General features: G+C 43.3%; 1 protein-coding gene and 1 long non-coding RNA gene across 29 annotated transcripts in view; both read left to right on the top strand.

The window, feature by feature from the left end:
- The window catches only part of RBFOX1 (RNA binding fox-1 homolog 1), a 2,066,775-nt gene that overhangs the window by 1,974,675 nt on the left and 65,735 nt on the right, over positions 1–26,365 (top strand). For 24 of the 28 annotated variants that reach the window (XM_045461744.1, XM_045461755.1, XM_045461745.1 and 21 more), the window contains one exon: positions 5,906–5,986. The exons of the other annotated variants lie outside the window; for them this stretch is intronic. In XM_045461744.1, the coding sequence (XP_045317700.1) occupies positions 5,906–5,986 (81 nt within the window). The remainder of the gene's footprint in view (positions 1–5,905; positions 5,987–26,365) is intronic. 28 annotated transcript variants of the gene reach the window in all.
- On the top strand, positions 9,868–20,754 carry LOC123589537. Its single transcript, XR_006708379.1, has 3 exons — positions 9,868–11,389; positions 18,477–18,482; positions 20,744–20,754. It is a non-coding gene; the product is annotated as an uncharacterized LOC123589537 (long non-coding RNA).

Genomic DNA, 26,365 nt, shown 5'->3' with positions numbered 1-26,365 from the left:
GCTGAAATCAAGAGTCAGCCTCTTAACCAATCCAGCCACCCAGGCGTCCCTCCTATTTGTATTCTAATTTAAAACAATGCTTAAAAACTCCTTCTGTGACAATGGAAGTAAGGAGTCACTGATAAAATGAGTAATGTTCTAGAAGTCTAGATAGCTTGTTTCTCATCTGGAATTCGCCTCTGACTGATGATAAGTCTTTTCATAAACGACATCCTTGTTCTGTGCCATTTTTCCCATCTCTAAAGAGGGAATAATACTACCTGACACCTGTTATTAGGGAGGAATAAATGCAGTGTAAAAATTTTTTTGGCAAATATTGAATAAAGGCTTCCTTTTTTGTGTAGAAAATGAAAGTATTGTTTTTAGCTGTAATTACTATAACTATAGTAATACATTTTTAGTTATGACTGCAGTATATAACAAAAATATGGAATAACCAGTTTGCCAGTCAACATGGTCACGCTTAATAAAAATTATGCCAAAATTACTTTTAAACTTTATTGATCTCAGCAAACCAAAGTAAATAACCACGGTGTCTAAGGTTTTGGGGGTCAATTCAGACTCATTGCTTTGTTCACTTTCTTGTATATGTATTTGTTCCTGAACCTATGAGTACGAAAAGAGACAGTGTGTCGTTCTTTTGAAGGATGCATGAGGCTTAGTAGGTGTGGCCCCAGAACCCACACAGTGTCCGGCAAGTGGTAGATGTCACTACGTGCCCACCCAATTAGTGACCGTCCTTGCAAGCCACCTTTCCTTAGCTGAGCACTAGAGACAGAGAAGCTCTATACTGGTCTCCTGTGTTCATTCACCATTTGCCAGCAGGGCTTTCCTCTTAGTCCTCTTTCCAGAGTCACTAGGCTAAGTGACATTGGAAAGCAGGATCCTAGCAAAGGGCTCCGTTTTCAAGTGACTCAGGATTAGCACAGAGATGCTTGTGGAGGTTCAGACAGCACGTGAGACTCTCAGAACCTTCACAGTAGGTCTTCCCCAATCCCCATTGGCTCTTGGAAGATTAATGAAGTGTTGTTGTTATCTTTGTGTCTTTAATTTTTTGTTTGTTTTTATTTCGGTAGAGATAGGAGCAGCTCTGCAAACATTCTAGCTCATCTGCACCTCGAAGCTAGAGAAGTGAGCCACTCCAAGTTGCTAAGCAGTTGAGGTCGACATGTTCTTTGACGAGCAGTTTCTCTGACGTGATTTTCTCCTTCTTTCTTCTTTCTTTCTTTTTTTTTTTTTTTTTTTTGTGGAATTCAGAAAATACAGGAAGGGCCTAGTCATTCACACTGGGGTACTTGGAACTCTGCCTTTTTGGTGCTAAAATGGAAGGGCAGACTTTCAAAACAGCCTCTCTTCTCTACCTTGCCCTCATCCATTCTAATTGTACTTCTTGGGAGTGCCACATGGCTGCCTGTCTGAAAGTCTATAGTTCCTCTCATCAGGTTCCCCCGCTCCCCACCGCCCGCCTCTAAGCCTAGGTCCCAGGATCCATGGGGATGAAAGACGACTGAGACATGATTCATGGCCTCTTGGAGTTCGTAGCATCCATGGTCAGACACTCATTAGATAGATCAGTACAACAATCTAGAAAAGCAGAGGAAGGAAACTGAACTTGGCAAGTAGAGGCAAGTAGATCTGGTTTCTAGGAGGCGAAGCCAGAGCAGAGTCCATAAGGGGGAGAAGAAGCAGCCTCTGTAAAGGCAGAGGTGTGAAAATGCACCTTTGTTCCAGCTGGTTTGACTCCAATTTCCTCACCTAAGAGTTGGCAGCAGAGTAGAAAGTTTAGATGCTTCCTCTTCCCTGTCTGTGATAGGAATCACCCCTCTGAGACTTCTCCATGTCCCTCGAGGGGCCAAGAATGATCCCCACAGCTGTGGGAGTCTTCAGGTAAGAAGAAAGGGCTGGGTTTCCTACCTGAGACACAGACCTTGGCTCACTGTCTGTCAGCTGGAGGGTTCCGAATCCTGCCGGAGTGGCCCTGTAGATATGCTGGAATCTTGGATGCTGATGATGGTGGCATCACTGAGTATGACAGTCAAAGGCTCTGATTATTCCAAAGTGTCGGTCTGCCATGTGGAGCCAGTTCCTGCCAGGCACAGAACGAGGCTGCTTAGATTTCATATTAATCTGAGTCAACCTTAAAAGAACCAGAGAAGAGGAGGAAACAAGTGAATCCCGTAGACAGATAGGTTTATAACTCACTCCTTGTGGACTTTAGGCATGCACATCCCCAGCTATAAACAAGGGGCAAAAGCAGGCTCCCTCAGGAAAGATTGGTTGGACAAAGCACTATTTTTATCAAAGAATCTAGAAGTGTCTTTACAGATATAATAATTTAATCATACTCATCAATCCTTCTGAAGGTCAGGTATTTTGCTACGGGCTGGGAATAGTTGAGAATGGTTTGACTCTGACCCAGGGGAGGCTCCCTGTGACTAAGACCAATATGTAAATGAAAAGTTGCAGCACAAGCATGACAAAGAACTGACTAGGGAGATTTTTCTAAGTGTGATGGGAGTATAGAATGGGGAATGACCCATTAACTCCTGGGGACAGGGAAAAGGAGAGGAGATTTTAAGTGACACGGTTGGAATTGGGGTGGGGTCTACATAAAATTAAACGTGAAATTCCCAGAATTCCTCCCTAGATGACATAAAGAGGTCAGTTTCATACGGTGGAACCTCACAGACGGAGCAGGAATGGCATGGATATTTCATCCGTCCACCAACTGATTAAATGGTAGCAACTGCCTAGAAGCTGTGTTAACAACGATTCTGAGGATTCCAGAATAGGAAAGGATACTGTGGAAATTGATGAACTGTCTGTCCTAGGTAGGGAATGATGTCCAGTGGTAGAAATTGAACACAGTTGCCATCTTTAAATTCTAAGGAGGAAAGCCCTCCTTCCTCTCCTCCCACAAAAGCCTGGATATTAGAGTAAAATTGCTTTATAAGCAAAGGCACAGAAGTCTGAAAAGTACAGGATGTCACCATGATGGCCGACAGTTCATGCTTAAATGGAGGTTAAAGGTCTATGTTGGGGGGATGGGGTATGGATGGAAAATGCTGTGCAAGAGGTTCATTGAAAGCTGTATCACAAGGTGCCTTGAATGACTTTGTAAACACGCTTCATGCTGCCACATTGTACCTTATTATCTATTTGACTTACTTTTTGAAACCAACACACATGACCCACCCCCCCCCCCGCCCCCCAAAATGCATGGAGGTTACAATGTTCTTCTCTGCCTCTTTGTTTTTGTTTAATTCAAAGCATTCTCTCAAGAAAAGGTCACAGAGTACTAAGAGAACATACAATAAATACTTTGCAAATTAGAGGATGTTTTTTAGGTAAAATAAAAACCAAGTCCTGTGACAGTATAGGTTTTGTTTTACAAAGGTCAGAATTATTGCATAAAGAATTGTTTTTTTTCACTACCAAGAGGACATCCAAAGAAGTTATTTCAATCCAGTTTCTCAGAATCTACAGCGTAAGAGCATTAGGAAAGCTTCATTATGCCCTGCCAGGATTTAGCTTTCTAGAGGGAATCTGTGTTGTGTCCCAGTGGGATTCTGTAAATTGCATTGAGAGTGTTGAAAATTGACCCTAAGGTTTCGACTGCACAATACCGCAATGTCCTTCTGGATATATTTTTGCTACAACTGTGCTATGTTTCTTTTGAAACCACGGCCCGCCAAGAAACTTCAGATCTCATTTTGAAAAGTGGTTTTAACCAGAGGTGGATAGGAGAGACCCATGGAATTTCTCACGGGTCCCACCCTAGAAGGTGCTGATGTGGCAGCCATGGGTGTATCCTATAGAGATGTTACTGTGTATCTAAGGTTCTAGCAATGAGCAAGAACACAGAGATGGATGCGTCTGCAAAGTCAGACTCCGTACTCATTGATAAAGAAGAGCGGGGGTCAGGGCATGTCCTTCGGGTGCGTAGCCCATCCTGTTGGTTGATTTTGGACCCCATGCCCCAAAGATCTGGTGTTCGGTTTGTCTGCTGTTAATGGCCATACTATGCCAGTTTCTTGTCCAAACCAGAAGGACTTGCTGAGGAGAAATCAGACCATGTGAATGAAGTCCCCGCTTATATGTTGGGTTAAGTTTTGTGTTTTTTTTTAATAAACTAGAAAGAAACATCACTTCAGCAAAGTCTGATCATGACTCAGGCCCAACCAGACTCTGAATACATTCACTGCCAGGAGAAGGTCAGTCACTCATACCCAGACTTTTGTGGGGGGCTCTTCTCCAGCTGTAAGTGTAGGATACCAGGGTAAGCGTCAGAAGGATCAGGGGACATTTCTTCAGATGGTCCATGGGCTGCTTCTCCTTGTCAAAGAATGGATGGATGTGGCCGAGCCAGTGAAGAAGGGAGGGATTGTAATAGAGCTTTGCTTTACCTGGAAATCATGTACAAAACCCAGGGAAGCACAGGCAACAGAGGGTGGAAGTGGCAACTGCAGAAGCCTTCTCAGCCCTCCTCATGGGATCCATGCATCCTGGCTCCATACCTGAAGGATGGTGGAGCGGAGGTCATGGACCTGTGTTTCGTTTTTCACTTCAGGAAAGATGGCGGCCTCTTAATGGTTCACATGGCAATCCCTCTCTGCTTGGCAAACCCCCACTCACGCTGCAAGTTTTAACTATACTTCCTTTGACCTTGGGAAAGATACTTTAGGATTCTAGAACCCCTTCGTGAGCAAGGGGTGGCAAGTCTCCAAGCATATGTAGGTGAGCTCACAGTAAGGCAGGCTTCTTCTCATGGGGGAAACCTTCCAGCTGTGGCCATAGGTAGCAGATCCAAAACCAAATGGAGGCACTGCCCTTGCCCAGCCAGGCAAGTGAACAGAAAACACAGGAGCCCATTTCCGTCGTCAGTAATGGGCTGACAGTTCCTCAGACGTGTCTCTCATCCTTTTCAAAGTCTCCGAGTGTGAGCTTTGCAGCAGCAGGAGAACGGATTTGATACCCTGAGGATTCCTGACCCTGCTCATCCTCAGAGTGGGTGGATGTTCAAAACACATCATAGATTGAGGAGATATCTCCAGATTCCACCGTGCTTCCCCGCTGTAAAATTCCATTGTGCCAGGAGAAGCCCGGTGCCCTTTGCTTTAAATCAGGCGGAGGACAGTCAGCTCTGAATTGCAGGCTTGGTGAGACAGCTCTCCCACCGGAAGCCTGAGAGCTTTTGGGAACAAGTGGGAAACCGCAGAAGCCAAAGACTGTCTCACCTCAAGCCCAGCGTGGGCCCCCAGATGGGTCACTTGGAAGGTGAGAGTTGCATTCATTGCCTCCCTGCTGCACTTCTGTGCTTCCCCTGAAGAACGAATTCAGAAGGTCTAAAGTGTGGGGAAGGAAAAGTTTTCTCCAAACAAAGCCCTGCACGTGCTGACCCTTTGCTAAGTGATGATTAGGTGGCAACCCCTGTGTTGGGTGCGTCTCTAGCCATACGATTCACGACCCTTCCTGGAGGTAGGTATATTCACCCCATTTTCCAGATGGGAATCCCAAGGCACAGAGAGGTACAGTGACTTGCCAAGATCACACAGCTAAGTGGTGTCTGAGCCAGGCTTATCATCTACTTCCCTCTGATAATTCTTAGGCTCCCTCTGAAGTATGACACACTGCCACCATCACTGATCTGAAGGCGGGTCCTGGGGCCTGCCAGACCCCACTACGCAAAGCCCGGATGACAAGGAGTGACATTTTCTTGGAGGGCTGGGGAGGGTGGGCTTCCGAGTCCCTTCGGCTGAGACGGGGCTTCCGTGGGTGTTCCCATGATGGGCACGGGGATGTGGCTATGTGTTCGTGTCTCTGCCTTTCTTGTTTGCGTTGCCGTGAACTCTCAGGTGCAGTGTGCCTGTTCCCCAACCAGATGCCGTCTGTCTCTCTCTCATAGGTACGGTGCTGTTGTGCCAGGCAAACCAGGAGGGATCGTCCATGTACAGTGCCCCCAGTTCACTTGTATATACTTCCGCAAGTAAGCCCACTGTTGTGGCTCTCTTCCTGTTTTGTGACATAAATCTGAGTCCAATCACCCTCCCTGCCATGTAAGTTCCCCTCCCCTCCCTCTCTGCTCCACGCTCCCTTTGGCTCTCCACAAGGTGAAGTTGGTTCCCATAAGCATGTCTCTGTGTTCCCTGTCGCCTTAGCATCTAATTCCTTCACTCATTACATCTGAATGCTCACTTCCCGGATGCCCCAGTCATCCTTTGTTAAGACCTGTCAGGATCAGGTCCAACGGATGAGACATGGGGCATTCGTTCCGGGGGGGAGGCGCATGATGGTGGGGGGAGGGGGGGTCTAAAGCTCACTGCCTGCCTTCTATCCCAGCTTTGCAAATTAACATGAAAATAATGGATGTATGTAAAATACGCAGGCCATCCAAGCGACACCCTCCCCTAGCAACAGGTGCTTGGATGTCACTCCCCAGCACCATTTTCTCACTGGAAAACAGCGACTTGTTTGCAAGGCTGTTCTGCCCTTTGCTGTGCGATTCTATTGAGCAGGGGGAGGAGAGAGAAGAATGTGGTTCTCCCCCATGTAACTGGGCGGGGGAAATAGCAATTAAAGCTACTTTTGGGGCGCCTGGGTGGCGCAGTCGGTTAAGCGTCCGACTTCAGCCAGGTCACGATCTCGCGGTCCCTGAGTTCGAGCACCGCGTCAGGCTCTGGGCTGATGGCTCAGAGCCTGGAGCCTGTTTCCGATTCTGTGTCTCCCTCTCTCTCTGCCCCTCCCCCGTTCATGCTCTGTCTCTCTCTGTCCCAAAAATAAATAAACGTTGAAAAAAAAAATTAAAGCTACTTTAATAGATATGAATGTGGCCATCAAGTGGGGAGAAGGCCCAAAAGTAAATATGGAAGGTAGGTCACAATGTTGGTGTGGAAGAACCAAGGATTTCTCTGCCTGGGATGGATGCTCCAGGGTGGAGAATGCCCCACCCCCACCCCAGTTCCTAGAACAGGTTGAAGAATTACAGTTCTCATGGATTCCATCATGGTTACCCGAGCTGGTTTGCTTCTCCTCAAAAAGACCCCTGGCCACAGCTGAGACTTTCTCATGTATTTCATGGGTGATGGAATCCCCTTAACTGCCAAACAGGTCCTCTTTGGGATCAGTGCTCAAAAGTGAGTGTGGGGACAGGGGAAGGTGGGCTGCTAGAAGCCAGTTAGAGAAGAGGGATGGTGGAAAGCAGAGGCAAGAGGCACACGATGATCATATGAAGATGAGACAGAGAGGAGTCCTCCCAGAGTGCCAGTCAAGCATCTCAATTCCCGAAGGCTCACAAAAACCGAACTCTTTGCTGTGGGGCACAGGTTAGAAGCAGTCACCCGGAGCCAGAAACATCCCTGTGACAAACCCGAGAGTTTCTGAAGGCACCAGGCTGTAGGGGAAGCCTGTGTTCCTCCCAACCAGCCTCGTATCTTCAATAGCAGTGTGGGCACTCATTAAATTCAGGGTATCTTTCTGTGTCCCTGAGATACAAGAATCTAAACATACTGGCAAGAAGTGGTTCTTTCTAAATGTATGGAAGTTGCCCCCTTTGGGCGGTGTAAATGTGTGTGCATGTTATCTCATAGAATTAGGACACACTAGTACACGTTTTCTCATGTGAACCTTGTTTCATCCTTGAAGTCTGCACCAGGTAGGTATTATGATGTTTGTTTTACAGCGGAGGAGTGGAGGGCACCACGACGGAGTGATAACCCAGGATCACACAGACACAATGTGGTAGATCGGTTTTTGGAGCCTGGGAAATTATTCAGCGTTTGACTGCTTTTATGACTCCCTTTGACCCTAAATATCATCATCATTCCATTGTCCCTATCCCCCACCTCCTCTATAAGTATTATTTTCGGAAGGAATGTTGGTGATTCAAAACTTACCATGGTTGGATTCCAGAGTGTTGGTTTGTTTTGTTTTTTGTAACATCGTTGTCCTATAGAACTAAGATGAAATGTTCCTTATCTGCACTGTCCAGTACGTGGACTCGTGGAACACAGGCATTGAATTTTTTATTTAATTAAATTTTAATTAATGTTAGTCTAATTAGCCACATGGGGCTAATGGCTACCATATTGGAAAGCATGGCTTTCAGTGATCATATGAAATACACATTTCTGTTTCAGTTCCCTGTTCAGAAGTGAACAAAACAAATGAATTCCAAGTTGGCTGGTTTGAATTGGTAGGTCTTCTAAGGCAGCTTTAGGGAAATTGTGTGTCATAAATGTCAAACATGGAAAGATGTCACAAATTCTTCATATTTAAAGTGGGGGAATTATACAGAGGAAACAATGTCATCTGAAGCAGGGGTCGGCAAACTGCAGCCTAGGGGCCAAATCCAACCCACAGCCCACAGCCTGTTTTTGTAAAGCTTGTGAACTATGAATGAGTCTTAGATTTTTCAACGGATTATAGAAACAAAACAAAAGCATAAGACAACGTGTGACAGAGACAGAGATGGTCCATGAAGCCTGACATATTGTCTTTCTAGCACTTTACAGAAAAGGTGTGTTGATCTCAGATATAAAGGGTCCGTTTAATTATTGAAAATACAAAATGGTAATATCACTTCACGGTTTATACATTTTTTTTCCTGACTTTAGAAGTAAAAATTTATAATAATGATAGAAACTATATAATGTGTGTCCAATACCCTTCACTTTTAAATTGCATAATCAATCATAGTACCTACACATTTTTCATCCTATTATTTTCATTTATTATCATGTCATGTGTACTTTCTGAAAATATGTTAATGGCCTCATAATATTCTATCATTTCGTGATATTATATTTTAATCTGCCCCCCCCCTTCAGGGTTGGGCACTTAGGTTGGTTAGGAATTTTTCAGAAATATTAAAGAAATGTCCTTGTACAGAGTAGTGCTAAGGAACTACCACTAATAAATAGCTGCTCCTCCTACCCCATAACAAAGCAAAAACTAATTTCTTACAATAAGAATCTTCACTTGTCTAACCCTTAAGCAACAGTACCCAGACAGACAAGCTCAGTTAGTGTTTCGTAAGGACAGACAACTACATGAGCCTTCTGCTTCCCCACGTGGGTCACCAGAGGGACTGTAGATTGTTTCCATCTTGAGGCCACAGTCCTGAATGCCAAGATAATCCATTCCTCCCTGAGACACATTGCTCAGGTCCTCTGCTTTAGTTTTCCAAGTGAGCAACACCTTTGAGGACTCGACTGTGTGCAAGGTGTCTGGCTTCTGTATAACATCTGGATTTTCTCTTCCAGATTAAGGTGAAGGCTCTAGAGCAAATTCACACCGTATGTTCTATAAACAAAATCCTGCTAGCATGTAAAGGGCCATTTTTGCTTGCCCTCTGTCTCTCTATCTCTCTATGTCATACACACACACACACCAGGGGCATGCACATGGCCACATGAAGTTCATATCCTCTCTGGCTCTGACATACACATGGCCGAGAGCCACATCTCTTGTCTTTGGGGTCCGAATGGTGTGGCCTCTTTTTGTCTAAGAATCCATCCAGCCTTCTTCCCAAAAGCTGAGGGTCCCTTACTTCTCAGAAGTCTTATAGGAGACACCTGCTTTTTAACCTGAAAATGTATATATTTCTCATGGCTATCTAAGAATTGTACTCTTGGGGGCGCCTGGGTGGCGCAGTCGGTTAAGCGTCCGACTTCAGCCAGGTCACGATCTCGCGGTCCGTGAGTTCGAGCCCCGCGTCAGGCTCTGGGCTGATGGCTCAGAGCCTGGAGCCTGTTTCCGATTCTGTGTCTCCCTTTCTCTCTGCCCCTCCCCCGTTCATGCTCTGTCTCTCTCTGTCCCAAAAATAAATAAACGTTGAAAAAAAAAAATTAAAAAAAAAAAAAAAAGAATTGTACTCTTGAAGAAAGGTGTGTATAAATTACAGTTTGGTAAATTGGATCCTGTGTGTTCACTGATTTCCATGATTACTCCTGAGTTTGTGGTGTTTTTTCCCCCTATGGATCTTTAACTGGCCTTGGATGTTTTAGACTTAAATTGCCCCTCTGCCTAGCCAAATAGCTAATCATCTGTAAATAACACCCTTAAATGCAGTAGGGGAGATGGTTTTTAAAGGAACCCTGCTGAATTCCTCTGTAATGAAAATAATTCCTACTTGAGGTTATCTGTTTTTTAAGATGCACTTTTGCATAATGGGTTTTCCACCTACTTAAGTGAATCATCCTAATGTGACCCAGGCCGTGAAAGCATTTAGAGAGAGATTTCCACTCATGGCTCTGTGTCATTAGAACCTAATCCTACAGATTCTCCCCATTCTTCCTAACTGATCCCAGTTTTTCCTCCTCATCCTGACCTTTATCCTGGTGTGAAAACCCAATTCAAGTTGTATCATGAAACATCACACATTCTCTCACATGTTCTGATGAACCACTAGCATCCAGACTGTAAAGTGAGCCCACTTTCTGGCAGACAAATGAAGTCAAGGCAAAAACTCCTGAGAATTAGGGAAGATCACCTTGTACCAAGTGGAAGACATTTAATATTAATATTTTTGTCTTAAAACATTAACTTTTCATCAAGTAAATTAAAGGAATTCAATGAGCTGATTTGTTAGTTCTGAACTAATTTTAATTAATTTAATTGCCTTGTGGTTGCTTTGCATAGCCCACAACCAACCCCTCAACGGCGAGGTTTGTTGAAAGCGGGGGCAGGGCTGGTGGGCTTGCTCACTGCCCACGCAGCCCTGGGGCCGGTGGTCTGGAGGCTCCTGCTTCGGGGAGAGTCACCAGCTTTATGATCAGCGCTGTTTGCATATAGCGCCTGCATACTATCCGAAATGACTCTGGGCAAAAATAGGAAAGGAGAGAAACTGTCACCTCTCTTCCAAATTAGAACATTACCTCCCCTTTTTATTATTTGAAATATCAAGAAGTAGATCCAAGGTTTCATAAATGGCAAAGTCACTTTCTCATTTGGATTAGCAAAGCCAGCTGTCACGGGCCCTTATTTCTATAAGAAGTAGTAGGTCGATGTTACCCACTTTGTTTTTTTTCTTTACAATTTCATGAATAGATTTTAAATCTATTTAAATAGATTTAAGCACACGACAAATGTGGTGTGTGCTCACTGTAATTGGAGAAGCATGCTAATAAACACACACACTCACATATATGTGGAATGATGTGGGAATAATATCCCCATTTTATTCCAAAACATACAACGTGAAAGCAACCCCCTGTTGGTTGCCTGGAAAATGTCTTAACACGTTTTCTCCATAATAGGATGCAAAGAAGGACAAACACACATGGAATGGAGGTGTTAGTTGTTTGCTTTTCTACGGAGGGGACTGTACACATACATATTATGGGCACATTACACGTATTAATCGTATTTTGTGACTACCTCCCATTCAGCTGTCTGGCTGTTTTCATGCTGTCCCATGTGTGAATGCTCATTGAGCAGTCCTCTGGCCACAGTCATTCCACACACCACTTCTGCCTGCAGCAAATATCCTCACATGTGCCCTGACATACAAGTGCTTCTGATCCCACATCCAGCTTCCCAAACCTGGGATTGGTGGTTCCATCCCAACATTCTTTTTTTTTTAATTAATTAATTTATTCTTTAATTTACATCCAAGTTAGTTAGCATACAGTGCAACAATGATTTCACAAATAGATTCCTTACCCATGTAGCCCATCCCCCCTCCCACCACCCCTCCAGGAACCCTCTGTTTGTTCTCCATATTTAAGAGTCTCTTATGTTTTGTCCCCCTCCCTGTTTTTATATTCTTTTTGCTTCACTTCCCTTATGTTCAACTGTTTTGTCTCTTAAAGTCCTCATATGAGTGAAGTCATATGGTATTTGTCTTTCTCTAATTTCACTTAGCATAATACCCTCTAGTTCCATCCACGTAGTTGCAAATGGCAAGATTTCATTCTTTGTGATTGCCAAGTAATACTCCATTGTATATATATACCACGTCTTCTTTTTAAAAAAATTTTTTTAATATTTATTTATTTTTGAGAGAGAGAGAGAGAGAATGAGAGAGAGAGAGGAGGGGTAGGGGCAGAGAGAGGAGGAGACACAGAATCTGAAGGAGGCTCCAGGCTCTGAGCTGTCAGCACAGAGCCTGATGTGGGGCTTGAACTCACCACGAGATCATGACCTCAGCCGAAGTCAGGCACTCAACCGACTGAGCCACCCAGGTGCCCCATATACCACATCTTCTTTATCCATTCATCACTGATGGACATTTGGGCTCTTTCCAGACTTTGGCTATTGTTGATAGTGCTGCTATAAACATTGGGGTGCGTGTGTCCTTTCAGAACAGCACACTTGTATCCCTTGGATAAATACCTAGTAATGCCATTGCTGGGTTGTAGGGTAGTTCTATTTTTAGCTTTTTGAGGACCCTCCATACTGTTTTCCAGAGTGGCTGTACCAGCCTGCATTCCCACCAACAATGCAAAAGAGATCCTCTTTCTCCACATCCTCACCAACATCTGTTGTTGCCTGAGTTGTTAATGTGAGCCATTCTGACAGGTGTAAGGTGGTATCTCATTGTGGTTTTGATTTGTATTTCCCTGATGATGAGTGACGTTGAGCATTTTTTTCATGTGTCAGTTGGCCATCTGGATGTCTTCTTTGGAGAATTGTCTATTCATGTCTTTTGCCCATTTCTTCACTGGATTATTTGTTTTTTGGGTGTTGAGTTTGATAAGTTCATTATAGATATCGGATACTAACCCTTTATCTGATACATCATTTGAAAATATCTTCTCTTATTCTGTCGGTTGCCTTTTAGTTTTGCTGATTGTTTCCTTCGCTGTGCAGAAGCTTTTTATTTTGGTGAGGTCCCAGTAGTTCATTTTGCTTTTGTTTCCCTTGTCTCTGGAGACATGTTGAGTAAGAAGTTGCTGAGGCCAAGATCAAAGAGGGTTTTGCCTGCTTTCTCCTTGAGGATTTTGATGCCGTTCTGTCTTATATTTAGGTCTTTCATCCAGTTTGAGTTTATTTTTGTGTATGGTGTAAGAAAGTGGTCCAGGTTCATTCTTCTGCATATTGCTGTCCAGTTTCCCCAGAACCACTTGCTGAAGAGACTGTCTTTATTTATTTATTTTTTTTTTCAGCGTTTATTCACTTTTGGGACAGAGAGAGACAGAGCATGAACGGGGGAGGGGCAGAGAGAGAGGGAGACACAGAATCGGAAGCAGGCTCCAGACTCTGAGCCATCAGCCCAGAGCCCGACGCGGGGCTCGAACTCACGGACCGCGAGATCGTGACCTGGCTGAAGTCGGACGCTCAACCGACTGCGCCACCCAGGCGCCCCGAGACTGTCTTTATTTGATTGGATATTCTTTCCTGCTTTTTCAAAGATTGGTTGGCCATATGTTTGTGGGTCCATTTCTGGGTTCTCTATTCTGTTCCATTGATCTGAGTGTCTGTTCTTCTTCCAGTACTGTATTGTCTTGCTGATTACAGCTTTGTAATACAGCTTGAAGTCTGGGATTGTGATGCCTCCTGCTTTGGTTTTCTTTTTCAGGATTGCTTTGGCTATTCAGGGTCTTTTCTGGTTCCATACAAATTTTAGGATTGTTAGTTGTAGTTCTGTGAAGAATGCTGGTGTTATTTTGATAGGGATTGCATTGAATATGTAGATTGCTTTGGGTAGTATTGACATTTTAACAATATTTGTTCTTCCTATCCAGGAGCATGAAATATTTTTCCTTTGTGTGTGTGTGTCTCCTTCAATTTCTTTCATAAGCTTTCTATAGTTTTCAGTATATAGATTTTTCACCTCTTTGGTTAGATTTATTCCTAGGTATTTCATGGTTTTTTGTGCAATTGTAAATGGGATCAATTCCTTAATTTCTTTTTCTGTTGCTTCATTGTTGGTGTATAGGAATGCAATCGATTTCTGTGCATTGATTTTATATCCTGCCACATTGCTGAATTCATGGATCAGTTCTAAGAGTTTTTTGATGGAATCTTTTGGGTTTTCCATATAGAGTATTATGTCATCTGCAAAGAGTGAAAGTTTGACCTCCTCCTGGTCGATTTGGATGCCTTCTATTTCTTTGTGTTGTCTGATTGAAGAGGCTAAGACTTCCAATAATATATTGAATAACAGTGGCAAGAGTGGACATCCCTGTCTTGTTCTTGACCTTAGGGGGAAAGCTCTCGATTTTTCCCCATTGAGGATGACATTAGCATTGGGTCTCTCGTATATAGCTTTTATTATCTCGAGGTATGATCCTTCTGTCTCTACATTCTTAGGAGTTTTTATCAAGAAAGGTGCTATATTTTGTCAGATGCTTTCTCTGCATCTATTGAGAGGATCATGTGGTTCTTCTCCTTTCTTTTATTGATGTGATGAATCACATTGATTGTTTTGCAGATATTGAACCAGCCCTGCATCCCAGGTATAAACCCCACTTGGTCGTGGTGAATAATATTTTTAATGTATTGTTGGATCTGGTTGGCTAATATCTTGTTCATTTTTGCATCCATGTTTATCAGGGAAATTAGTCTATAGCTCTCCATTTTAGTGGGGTCTGGTTTTGGAATCAAGGTAATGCTTGCTTCATAGAAAGAGTTAGGAAGTTTTCCTTCCATTTCTATTTTTTGGGACAGCTTCAAGAGAATAGGTGTTAACTCTTCCTTAAACGTTTGGTAGAATTCTCCTGGAAAGCCATCTGGCCCTGGACTCTTGTTTTTGGGGAGATTTTTGATTACTAATTCGATTTCTTTACTGGTTATGGGTCTGTTCAAATTTTCTGTTTCTTCCTGTTTCAGTTTTTGTAGCGTATATGTTTCTAGGAATTTGTCCATTTCTTCCTGATTGCCCATCCCATTGGCATATAATTGCTCATAATATTCTCTTATTGTTTTTATTTCTGGTGTGTTGGTTGTGATCTCTCCTCTTTCATTCTTGATTTTACTTCTTTGGGTCCTTTCCTTTTTTTCCCCCTTTATTCAACTGGCTAGTGGTTTATCCATTTTGATACTTTAAAAGAACCAGCTTCTCGTTTCATTGATCTGTTCTACTGTGGTTTTTTTGGCTTCAGTTGCATTGATTTCTGCTCTAATCTTTATTATTCCCTGTCTTCTGCTGGTTTGGGGTTTTATTTGCTGTTCTTTTTCCACTTCTTTAAGGTGTAGGGTTAGGTTGTGTATCTGAGACCTTTCTCCCTTCTTAAGGAAGGCCTAGATTGCTATCTACTTCCCTCCCTTATGACCACCTTTGCTGCATCCCAGAGGTTTTAGGCTGTGGTGTTATCATTTTCATTGACTTCCATGTACTTTTTAATTTCCTCTGTAACTTCTTGTTAGCCCATTCATTCTTTAGTAGAATGTTCTTCAGTCTCCAAGTATTTGTTACCTTTCCAAATCTTTTCTTGGGGTTGATTTTGAGTTTCATAGTGTTGTGGTCTGAAAATATGCACGGTATGATCTTGATCTTTTTGTACTTGTGGAGGGCTGATTTGTGTCCTAGTATGTAATCTATTCTGGAGAATGTTCCATGTGCACTGGAGAAGAATGTATATTCTGCTGCTTTAGGATAAAATATTCTGAATATATCTGTTAAGCCCCTCTGGTCCAGGGTGTCATTCAAAGCCATCATTTCCTGATTAGATGATCTGTGGGGTGTTGAAGTCCCCTACTATTATGGTATTATTATCAATGAGTTTCTTTATATTTGTGATTAATTGATTTATATATTTGGGTGTTTTCACATTTGGAGCATAAATGGTTACAATTGTTAGGCCTTCTTGGTGGATAGACCCCTTAATTATAAGGCCCTTCTTCATCTCTTGTTATAGTCTTTATTTTAAAGTCTCGATTGTCTGATATAAGTATGGCTATGCCAGCTTTTTTTCTCAACCATTAGCATGGTAGGTGGTTCTCTATCCCCTTACTGTCAATCTGAAGGTGTCTTTAGGTCTCAGGTGGGTCTCTTGTAAACAGCATATAGGTGGATCTTGTTTTCTTATCCATTCTGTTACCATATGTCTTTTGATTGGAGGATTTAGTCCATTGACTTTTAGAGTGAGTACTGAAAGATAGGAGCTTAGTGCCATTATGTTTCTTGTAGAGTTGGAGTTTCTGTTGGTGTTCTCTGGTTCTTGCTATTCTGTTGCTTTGGTATTTATGTATTTATATATTTATGTATGCATGTATGTATTTCTGTAATCTTGTCTCCCCTCTCAGAGAGTCCCCCTAAAATTTCTTGCAGGACTGGTTTAGTGGTCACGAACTCCTTTAATTTTTGTTTGTCTGGAAAACTTTTAATCTCTCCTTCTATTTTGTTTTTTTTTTTTTAATGTTTATTTATTTTTGAGAGCGAGACAGAGTGTGAGTGGGAGAGGAGCAGAGAGAGAGGGAGACACAGAATCTGAAGCAGGCTCCAGGCTCTGAGCTGTCAGCACAGAGCCCGATGCAGGGCCAGAACTCATGAACCACGAGATCATGACCTGAGCTGAATTTGGATGCTTATCAACTGAGCCACCCAGTTCTTCTATTTTGAATGACAGCCTTGCTGTATAAAGAATTATTGGCTTCATATTTTTCTTTTTTTTTTTTTTTTTTTTTAATTTTTTTTTTTTTCAACGTTTATTTATTTTTGGGACAGAGAGAGACAAAGCATGAACCGGGGAGGGGCAGAGAGAGAGGGAGACACAGAATCGGAAACAGGCTCCAGGCTCCGAGCCATCAGCCCAGAGCCTGATGCGGGGCTCGAACTCACTGACCGCGAGATCGTGACCTGGCTGAAGTCGGACGCTTAACCGACTGCGCCACCCAGGCGCCCCAAGGCTTCATATTTTTCAATTCAGTTCATTGAATATATCCTGCCACTCCTTTCTGACCTGCCAAGCTTCTGTGGATAGGTCTGCTGCAAACCTGATATGTCTTCCCTTGTAGGTTAAGGACTTTTTTTTCCCTTGCTGCTTTCATGATTCTTTCCTTGCCTGAGTATGTTGTGAATTTGACAATGCTATGCCTTACTGATGGTTGTTTTTTTGTTGAATCTTACTGGAGTCCTCTGTGCTTCCTGGATTGTGATGTCTCTGTCTTTCCCCAGGTTAGGAAAGTTTTCCAGTATGATTTTCTCACATAACCCTTGTACCCATTTTTGTGTCTTCATCTTCTGGGACCCCCTATGATTCTGATGTTGTTCCTTTTTAATGAGTCACTGATTTCTCTAATTCTTAAATCATGCTCTTTTGCCTTAGTTTCTCTCTTTTTTTCGCTTCATTATTCTCCATAAGGAGAGGCTGTTCTGCCTCATCCATCCTTGCCACTGTGGCATCCATTTGAGATTGCAGCTCAGTTATAGAATTTTTTATTTCATCCTGACTAGTTTTTACTTCTTTTATCTCTGCAGAGAAGGATTCTAATCTCTTTTCGACACTAGCTAGTATTCTTATTATTGTGATTCTAAATTCTGGTTCAGACATCTTGCTTGTATCCGTGTTGATTAAGTCCCTGGCTGTCCTTTCTTTTTGCTCTTTCTTTTGGTGTGAATTCCTTCATTTCATCATTCTGAAGGAAGAAAAGGAATGATAAGGTAAAAAAAAAAAGTTAAAATTAAAAAATTAAAAACAACACACACACACAAATCAAATAAATGATGCTAGATTCTAGGTGTGTTTTGGTCTGGTTATTGAAAGGAGCTTGACAGATTAAAGGGGGGGAGGAAAACGTTGGAAAACTTGAGAAAATGAATACAATGAAATAGAATAAAGTGAAATGATGGAAGTAAAATAGAATTTGAAAAATTTACAACAAAGTAAAAAAATATAGTAGAAAACAAAAAAATATTTTTAATAAGAATTGAAAATAAAAATAAATTTTTTCTCTCTCTGTATTCAAGAAAAAGAAATTAAAAAAAAGGAAATCGAATAGATGGACCAGCAAACAGACTGAAATACGATTGAAATTACTTCGGTTTCCCCTAGAAGTCAAAATATGAAGCACTTTATAGTCAGTACACTAAAGCAGGCAGAGAGACTTGTGTTCCTAAGAACGAAGTTGGACTGGTTGGGCGGGGCTTAGTGTAATGGCTCCGTTCTCCACTAGATGGCGCTGCCCAACTTACCGGGGTGGAGTGTTGCGACGCTTGTAGGTGTGTATGCGCATGCGCAGGAATAGTGACCATGGCGTCGCACAACTACCCAGTGTAGCAGTGTAGCTGCTCTCCCTGGCCAGCAATCACGCTTGCGTCCTTTGTCTCGGGCTTCCTCCGCTCCCGCTTTTACACTGTCCGTGACCAAGCCGTCAGGTTGCCGGGGACACCTCCCTCCTGAGTTTTATCTCCGTCGCGGCTGTGCTTCCCGACCCCTCACTTCGGAGGGACCGCCGCTCGGACCCGCTCAGATCCTCTGCGGGAGGGTCTCCCCGAGCAATGGCCGGGTGCCGACCTCACCCGGAACGTTCGCGGGACTCTGCTGCTGCCGTCGCCAGAGGCTGCGGCTGGGCGCCAGCCCGCCCCAGGGAAGGTTCACGTGATCTTGTGTAGCGGCAGCGTTGGAGGGATCATGCAAAATCACAATACGCATCCGGCCCCAGGTTTCGCCCTTCCCACCAGAGCACCGCCAGGTATGGAGGCGAGGAGTTTCAGACTCTGCGTTCCCTGTTTACAGAGTCTTAACATTTAAACCCTCTCCTTTCTCCTCCCTCCCTTTTTAGTTCAGTCCCTGCGTTTGTTTCCACTTTTCCTGTCTCTCCAGCTTTTTTTTTTTCTTTTTTTTTTATTTGCGCGGCGGGGAGGTGCTTTTCCCAAATTCTTCCCTGTCTCTGTCCTTTCTGTGCAAACAAAAATAGCTCCCTGCCCTCTGCCGGCTTCTCTCTCCCCCAGCTCACCTCTCCGTGCCATGTACCTGCTGAGTTCTGTGGTTCAGGCTGTGCAGATTGTTGTGTTAATCCTCAAATCAGTGTTCTAGGTATGCAGGATGGTTTAGTGTTGATCTTGCTGTATTTCATGGATGCAAGAAGCAAAAACAAAAACAAAAACAAAAAAACTTCCATTCTCTTCCACCATCTTGGCTCCACCTGTGCTCTTTTTAATGTTGAAAATTGGTTGGGTGAAAAATCGCCTCTCAGTTTATTCTTGTTTCCATTTGCCTTTCTCCTCATGAGGAGCGTCAGATTCACCACATTAATCATCTCGTGGACATTACCTCTTGTGGATTTCCAGTATACATCTGCCCCTTTCTCTTCTGGGTTCTTCTGATTTTATCTGTAATTCCCATTGAGAGAGAATTATTCATCAGGGAGAATAACCTAGGAATCGCACAGGTATTGCAAACATATTTTGCATTGGATCTTGCTTAGGCAAGGCAAGGCATTGGATCTTGCTTAGGTTCCGCTATACGTTATTAAATACATGAGCAAGTATATCGGTATCATCTGCTACCAGCTTTAGATCCCACTTTAGGTTACAAAATCCGTGTCCGGTGTGGGTATTGTTCGGCACTCTTACTAGTTTTCTCAGGCTGCCATAACCAAATACTGTAGACTGGGGGAGCTTAGACAACAGAAATTTATTTTGTCATAGTTTTTGAGGCTGAAAATGTGAGATCAGGGTCCTAGCAAGGGTCATTCCTGATGACCCTTCTCTTTCTGGCTCATGAATGTTCACCTTTTCACTACGTCCTTACACGGCAGAGAGAGCACGCCATCAGGTGTCGCTTATTATAAGGACACTAATCCCTTCATGAGCGCCCCACCTCATGATTTTATCTCAACCTAATTACCAACCAAAGGTCTCCTCCCTAAATAGCATCACTTTGGGAATTAGACCTTCAACATACAACTTTTGAGGGGGAGATGGGAGGGTGGATACTATTTGGTCCATAGCAAGTACCAGAGATACCAGTTTTATTTGTCAACAGTCAGAGAAACATTTTCCGGCCTCAATCTGCGGGTGGTTCCGTATGCTTATCAATGCAAACAAGTGCATTTTCGCACAGTGACATGGAAACCACAGATGAACTTTAGATCCATATGAGGAACAAATCCTAAAGGAAAAGGAAGATGGCTGGATGACTGTTAACTCCCCCTGAAGTTTTTACACCTGACCATGGTGGGGGGGGGGTGGGGGGGGCAGAATCTGATACCGCAGTCTCAGGATGCTAAATGTTACCAAAATGCAAAATCACTTCCTCGTTTATTCACTTTTATGAAACTCAAGGGCAAGCAGTGGTAGCATGGTTTTAATTGATGTATTGATTGCAGATTTTATGGAAGTAATTGTGTGGAATTCATAAAGCAATGATTTAAGTGGCAGAAACATACATAAATCAGGCCTGCTCTCTTCTACTTTTAAGTAATTGATAGAACTTCCATTGGTTTCTGTAATTAAAGTAACAGCCTAAATTAATTTATGGCTTCCTCTTTCTTCTGCCCAACACAGAAAATGTCATTAGACTGAGTACAGTTGATGGAAAGTACACGTACGGGTCACTGTGATACTGACAGACTGGTTTAAAAACCCATGTGTTATTTCTCTGTCTCTAGTATCTCAGCTTTGTGGGGCTCTGGAAAGGTCTTTACTAATATTTTCTGGAGGAATCACTTAAAAGGAGGAATAATCTGAGCCGGGATGAGGGTGACACAAGAGAGGGACTCCAGACAAAATTTAAAGAGGTGCCAAAAAAACTCAGTAGCCAAGATAAATAATATTCCAATGCAATGTTTTTAAAAGTTGAAGTTAATGGAAGAAATCAACAATGAGCAAAATATCAAAATTTTCCATGAAGGCAAGATGAGTATTATTGATTTTTTTTTTTAACCTTAGGGTCCCATATGCTCAGGATAGCACATCTTTTTTTAAAGTTTGAGAGTCTTTTCATCATGGATTTTTTTAATACAAATTTAATTTTTTAAAAAATTACAGTGAAATATGATTTATCCTGATTACTGGAGCCACCTCCCCTTATATTTTGCACCAAGATGAGCACCTAACTGGCTTTAACCTTGTTCCAGCCCTGAACTAATAATAAAAAAATAATAGTAACAATACTAATATTGAGTAAGAGTTACTTTGCACTTACTGTATGTCAGGCATTCAGCTAAGCTCTTCACATGAACCTTCTCCTTTAATTCTCACAAGAAAACTATGAAATCAGTGTGATTTTTATGTCCCTTTTCGTTTGAGAAAATTTAGGATTAGAAGGATTGAGAAATTTGTTTAAGATGCCCCAACCAGATCACCTTCAAACCCAGCCTAACTCCACCCCAAGCCTTCCATCTTTACTAGTGTCTAAATTTACCCACGCATTCGGGGTGGGGGATGGAAGAGGCCACATGCTCCCCTCCTGGAAATGTCTGAGAAGGGAGTGGTCAAGTGCAGCTTCTAGGCAGCTGTCCAGCTTCAGCATTCAGGCCAACCTTGTGCTTCCTTTTTCCCATCCCTGGGTTGCTACAGAGACATTTCTTTCCCGTCCGATGCGTCTGGCCAGGGTTGGCAAAATTATTCTTCCAAAGGCCAGAGAGTAAATATTTCCAGCCTTATGGGCCGTCTCCTTTCTCTTGGCAAGTACTCAACTCTATCTATAGCTTGAAAGTAGCCACAGACGGTACATAGATGAATAGGTCTGGCTGTGCTTCCATTAACCCTTTATTGACCAAAGTGGTCTTGGGGCCCTCTGTGGCCCCCGAGGGCCCCGTAGTTTACCAACCCCTTTGTTAGGCTAACATTCTTACCTGAAAGGGCAGGACACCAGGACTTGGGGAGGGAGAGAAAAAGGAACCTTCTTTTCAGTGTGTACCCCCTTGAGCTTTTTGCATTTTTGCCATTCTATCACAGTTTAAAACCAATAGTGGAAAGTAGGCACATAAACAGAATACCCTTCTCTTGGTATACATCACAGTAAGATATATACATGAATTCAGTCTAGATCATGGATTGACTTAGTTTTGCCCTCATAACCATCAACAAACAAAGGTGGATTTGGAGGCATTATTTTGGTGCTGTTGGCTTTCTCCAAGACCTGCCTCAGTTTCCCTGGGATACATGGTGAGACTCCATTAACTTAGGATGCCTCATCATTTGCCTGGGCTGCTTCTGGCTCCTCCCACAACTTCTGGTTGAACAGGTGCTCTGGAGTGGATCCTTCTAATCAGGAATCAGTGCCTTGCTTCTTCGACATCTGTGGCTCAGCATTATGATGACAACATACCTGTGTCCCCTCTGTCATCATCTCTGAAATGATCCCTTCTATTCTTTACTCATTTATCAGTTCTTTGATGGTCTTTATCAAGTTATTTCTGTATTCCAGGTACAGTTCCAGGCACTATAAATACCCTATGAGCAAGGCATCCCGAAGTCAGCCTCTCGAGTGCTGCATTCTAGTGGGCAAGACAGATAATAGATACGTAATGCTAATGTCTCAGAATTGCAAACCAATTGCAGGGTTATTTGGGGACCATACCTGATGGGAGACTTATCCATTGTTCACATAGCTTTTTGGTGCCTCTTGGTCCGTTAAATATTGCTGTTTCACCATCTTCCAGCACGTATACATAGACATACTTGCCTGCTAAAATCCTATTTCCCTCATTGAACCCAGGGATGTGGAGATTTTGAGACACCTAATGTGCCGTGCCCTGCCTGTCGCCTCAGCCACAGCACAGGTCCTGACTTAGTGACCTGTGACTGTCCACAGCTGCCAGCTGCCACCTCCCACCTCTGCCTTCCAAATCCCAGAGTCAGCCTCTCCATGGCTGAAGCACTGTCTCCTCTGCTTTGTTCCATCAGCCCTGCCTTCCCACGGTTCGGCACAGCTCTGATTCATGAACAGCTTGTTTTTAACAGGTTTTTGCTAGCTCCTATGTTAATGTAGTTATTTCACCTGGACACCGGTTTCCTCAACAGGTTTAGTTGTATTTTCAATCCATGCCCCCCTACTGCCCCAACAGGGTTAGCTCCTGACCTAGACCACTTTGTTGTTACTGTTTTGTCCCTTTAAAACAAAACCAAAAAAAAGAACAATTTCCAGGGTGGGTGGGAAAGCCCACTAGTTGAACATCCTCAGTTGTTTACAGGAAAGAATCTGCAAAGAAGCAGCCACATTTCAGGCGGCTGCCGTCTAGCTCTCCTGGCACTTTGGTTATTAATCTCAATGCAGAATAGTGGCTTTAGTCTTTTGCAGATGGGGGTCTCGCTTCTGCAAAAGGCTGCCAATTGCAAAAACTACCATCCCGTGGTGTGCCCCCAAACATCTTATTTGTCTTGATATTTCTTTCACAGAAATACATATGACAGATAAGGAGTCACTAGAGGATGGTTTGCTTTGTGTTAGACAGATATTAAAACAATAAACTACGTTGCCCTGGGATTCCAGTGTGTACACAGGCAGAGAACGAGGCCGAGACGAGATGTTTCTGAAAGGCAGTGAGGCAGTTGTTCTGGGGGAGCTCCCTAGAAACCCCAAGTCCTATGACAGCCTTGACAGAAAGTACTTTTTAATGCTCACATTTTTGTAAGACCAACAAACTGCCTGGTGCAGCTCCTGCATTTAACTCTGGGGCCATGCCTACCTTCCTGTAGCCCTTGGCGGGGATGAGAGAGAAATCCTTCAATGGGCTGAGAACCTTATTTTAGAAAAAATAATTTTTTTGAGCACTCATCTGGATTTCATTTGCTTTCTCAAACTAACGTGGACTTAAAATGGGGGGGAGAAAAAAGCTATTCTGAGTTCAGACGGAACCTGAACATTTCAGGGGCCAAAAATAAGATCCTGTTTGATTCCTGGACTATAAAGGGGACCACTTGATGTAATGTAGCAGGTGTGTGTTCCTAGGGGACCCATCTTTGTAAGCTGAGCCAAGTCAGCTCAAAGTCTGCACGGCTGGGAGTGAACAGCTTAGAAGTGGGAGTACGAACATCCAGTGACATGGAATTCAAGCTCTGGGGTGGGGGTTCTTGGTGCTTCTTGCACCAACATGTGCCCAACCACAGAAGTGGCCCCCTCCTCCCCTTGCCTTGTTTCTCCTCCAAGAGCACATTTCCCAGTGCAGTGCAGAGAGTCAGGATGGGAAGCTGAGCTTGCCTCCATGGAAGGGAAAAGAGCCTTGCCCAGCTCATTTGAACACGGTAATGTAAACACCTGCTTCACTCCAAAAACACCATTTTCTTAAATCATGTTTTCATTGATGTAAAAGTACTGTCATGCCAGAAGCTATTTTATTGCTCCTGGAGAATTGGGGAGGGGAGTGTTTACAAAGTGCGGTTTTTAGGACCAAATAACACACTACATATTTTCAGTCTGTCTCCTTGGGTTTTTTGTTTGTTTGTTTGTGTTTGTTTGTTTGTTTGTTTTTGCATGCAGTATAGGATCTTCATGCCTAATTGCTTGTTTTGGAAAAACAAACATACCAGAACCACTTCTATGGGCACACCTGCCCGAGGATATATATCATACCCACCCTTGGTAATTGCTACTAGGGTTGAAGAAGCATTTCCCAAAGGTTCATTATTGTTGGCAAACCCTCATCCCTAGTACTGGTTTTACAGAATTCTTAAGCAACAATGTATTCAGTGACAAAGACCTGGATTCAGGCAGAGTTGGGTGTCCATTGTCATGGTATACTAGTGGTGTGACTGTGGCCAAGGCTGATTACCAGGAACATACTCATGAATACCTACCCACTTGTGAGCACCCTCGTGTAAAGAGCCATTCAGACTGCTCCTCAAACAGATGTCTACCCTTTGCCTTTCTTTCGTAGAAGGCATCTTCTTGGGACTTTTAAGCTAGTTGGGAATGTTTATATTAACCTAGTGACTGGACAACCTATTTCTGAATGGTTCTCCTTTGGTCTCTTATAGATGGGAGTTTGGGGTGGGTTCCAGCTCAGGCAAATGACCCATAGGTCCGGATGACACCTGTCCTCAAGGTTTGTGTGGGGAGTGGCTCAAAGGATTGGGATTCAGCCTTCCGAGAGTGGTAGCTGACTCTCAAAATCAGATGGCCCCAACGCCGACCGTCTGTACCCACAGCGATAGATACAGGCTGGAAGTGAAGTGGCCGGTGCGTTTGCATCTTGTACCTATCCTGTGCACCACTGCCAACCCCCCTCTGAGAGTCTCATGTTCAGGAGCTGCAGCAGCCCCAGAGAACCATGGGAAATCCATCCAGCCTCTGAAGCTAATTTATCTCACTTGCCTTCTTTCCTACCTGGAGAGGCAATTCTCCGAGCTTGCTGCTTCAGCCACCTGTTAGCCAGATCATGAATGATTTAACAATTGAAACTTTGCTGTGTATCTGCACTCGATAAGGTAATTATTTATATAAATTATTTGCCTTTTTTTTCCTCTGGCTGCTTGATAAAAGCTAAATTGACACCGGTACAGGCTTTGTCAAACGAACAGATTATGGCAAATTGCTTCATCCAAATTAAAATAGATCTCAGCATCTCACGGCTTTGTCTCCCGTGTTCCTTCAAATGACAGAAAGCACCTCTGCAAATGCCTTCTGCGGTCCCGCCAAGTTAAAGCCTCCCAAGATTGAGATTCATTCTCGTTTTGCTGAATGAAATGTTACAGAAATCCTGCCCGGGGGGGTATTGTCAATACCTGTGAGTAGACAGATCACAAATACGTCTTCTGCACAGTAAAAGCCTATCTCTGAACATTCGGCAGCCATGGCATTCACCACACATGTCTGTTGGATTAATCAGACCATTTGTAACCCAGGAGAAAAGAGACAACAGCTAACTTCGGGAGGTAAGCGGGAATAATGTGGCAATTAGTTAAAACGAAGGCTGCTGTCCTCGTTCAAAGACCTAACGATGAAAGAATATTCACGTGAGCACTGTGTGTGGGGTTTTTTTTGTTGTTGTTGCCGCTTTTTGAATTTGTTTTTAATTTGGGAAGCATTTCTGCGTTGGGAACACCAGATTCACTGCTCAGAGTAAATCATCTCTGTGTGTTCATTGCATTTAGTTTCCTTTGTTTTTTATTGCTAGGCGACCTGTGTATTTCTTTTCTAAGGAAGAGACTGTTTCTAACAGAGTTATGAGTGATAATAATATTAATACATTGCTTATATTTAGAAAACAAGTGGAATACTCCCAAATATTATGCGAGTTTTTTATTCAGAGCTCTCAAATCGTGGAGAAAATTTCTTGTTGAAGTTAGTCAAAGGAGCTCATTGTTTTGACATTATTGAGGTTTGTGGATATAATACCAGGCTTGCATACCACAGCTTCCCATCACTGGAAGAGTCCATTTCCCCAATATTTTTGGATTGTGTGTGGCTCCCCTGGCTCCTACCCAGATGTGGAGCAAAACCCCACTGGAGAAGGAAAACAGCTTGCCTTGGACTCTTATCGGGAACATAAATCAGTAGTGATCCCTGTGGCCTGTATCCAATTAGCAGAAAAG

This window comes from Leopardus geoffroyi, chromosome E3 (genome assembly GCF_018350155.1).
Source record: "Leopardus geoffroyi isolate Oge1 chromosome E3, O.geoffroyi_Oge1_pat1.0, whole genome shotgun sequence".
Classification (NCBI taxonomy): Eukaryota; Metazoa; Chordata; class Mammalia; order Carnivora; family Felidae; genus Leopardus; species Leopardus geoffroyi.
The sequence above is the reverse complement of the archived record's forward strand: the minus strand, read 5'-3'. Positions and strand labels throughout refer to the sequence as shown.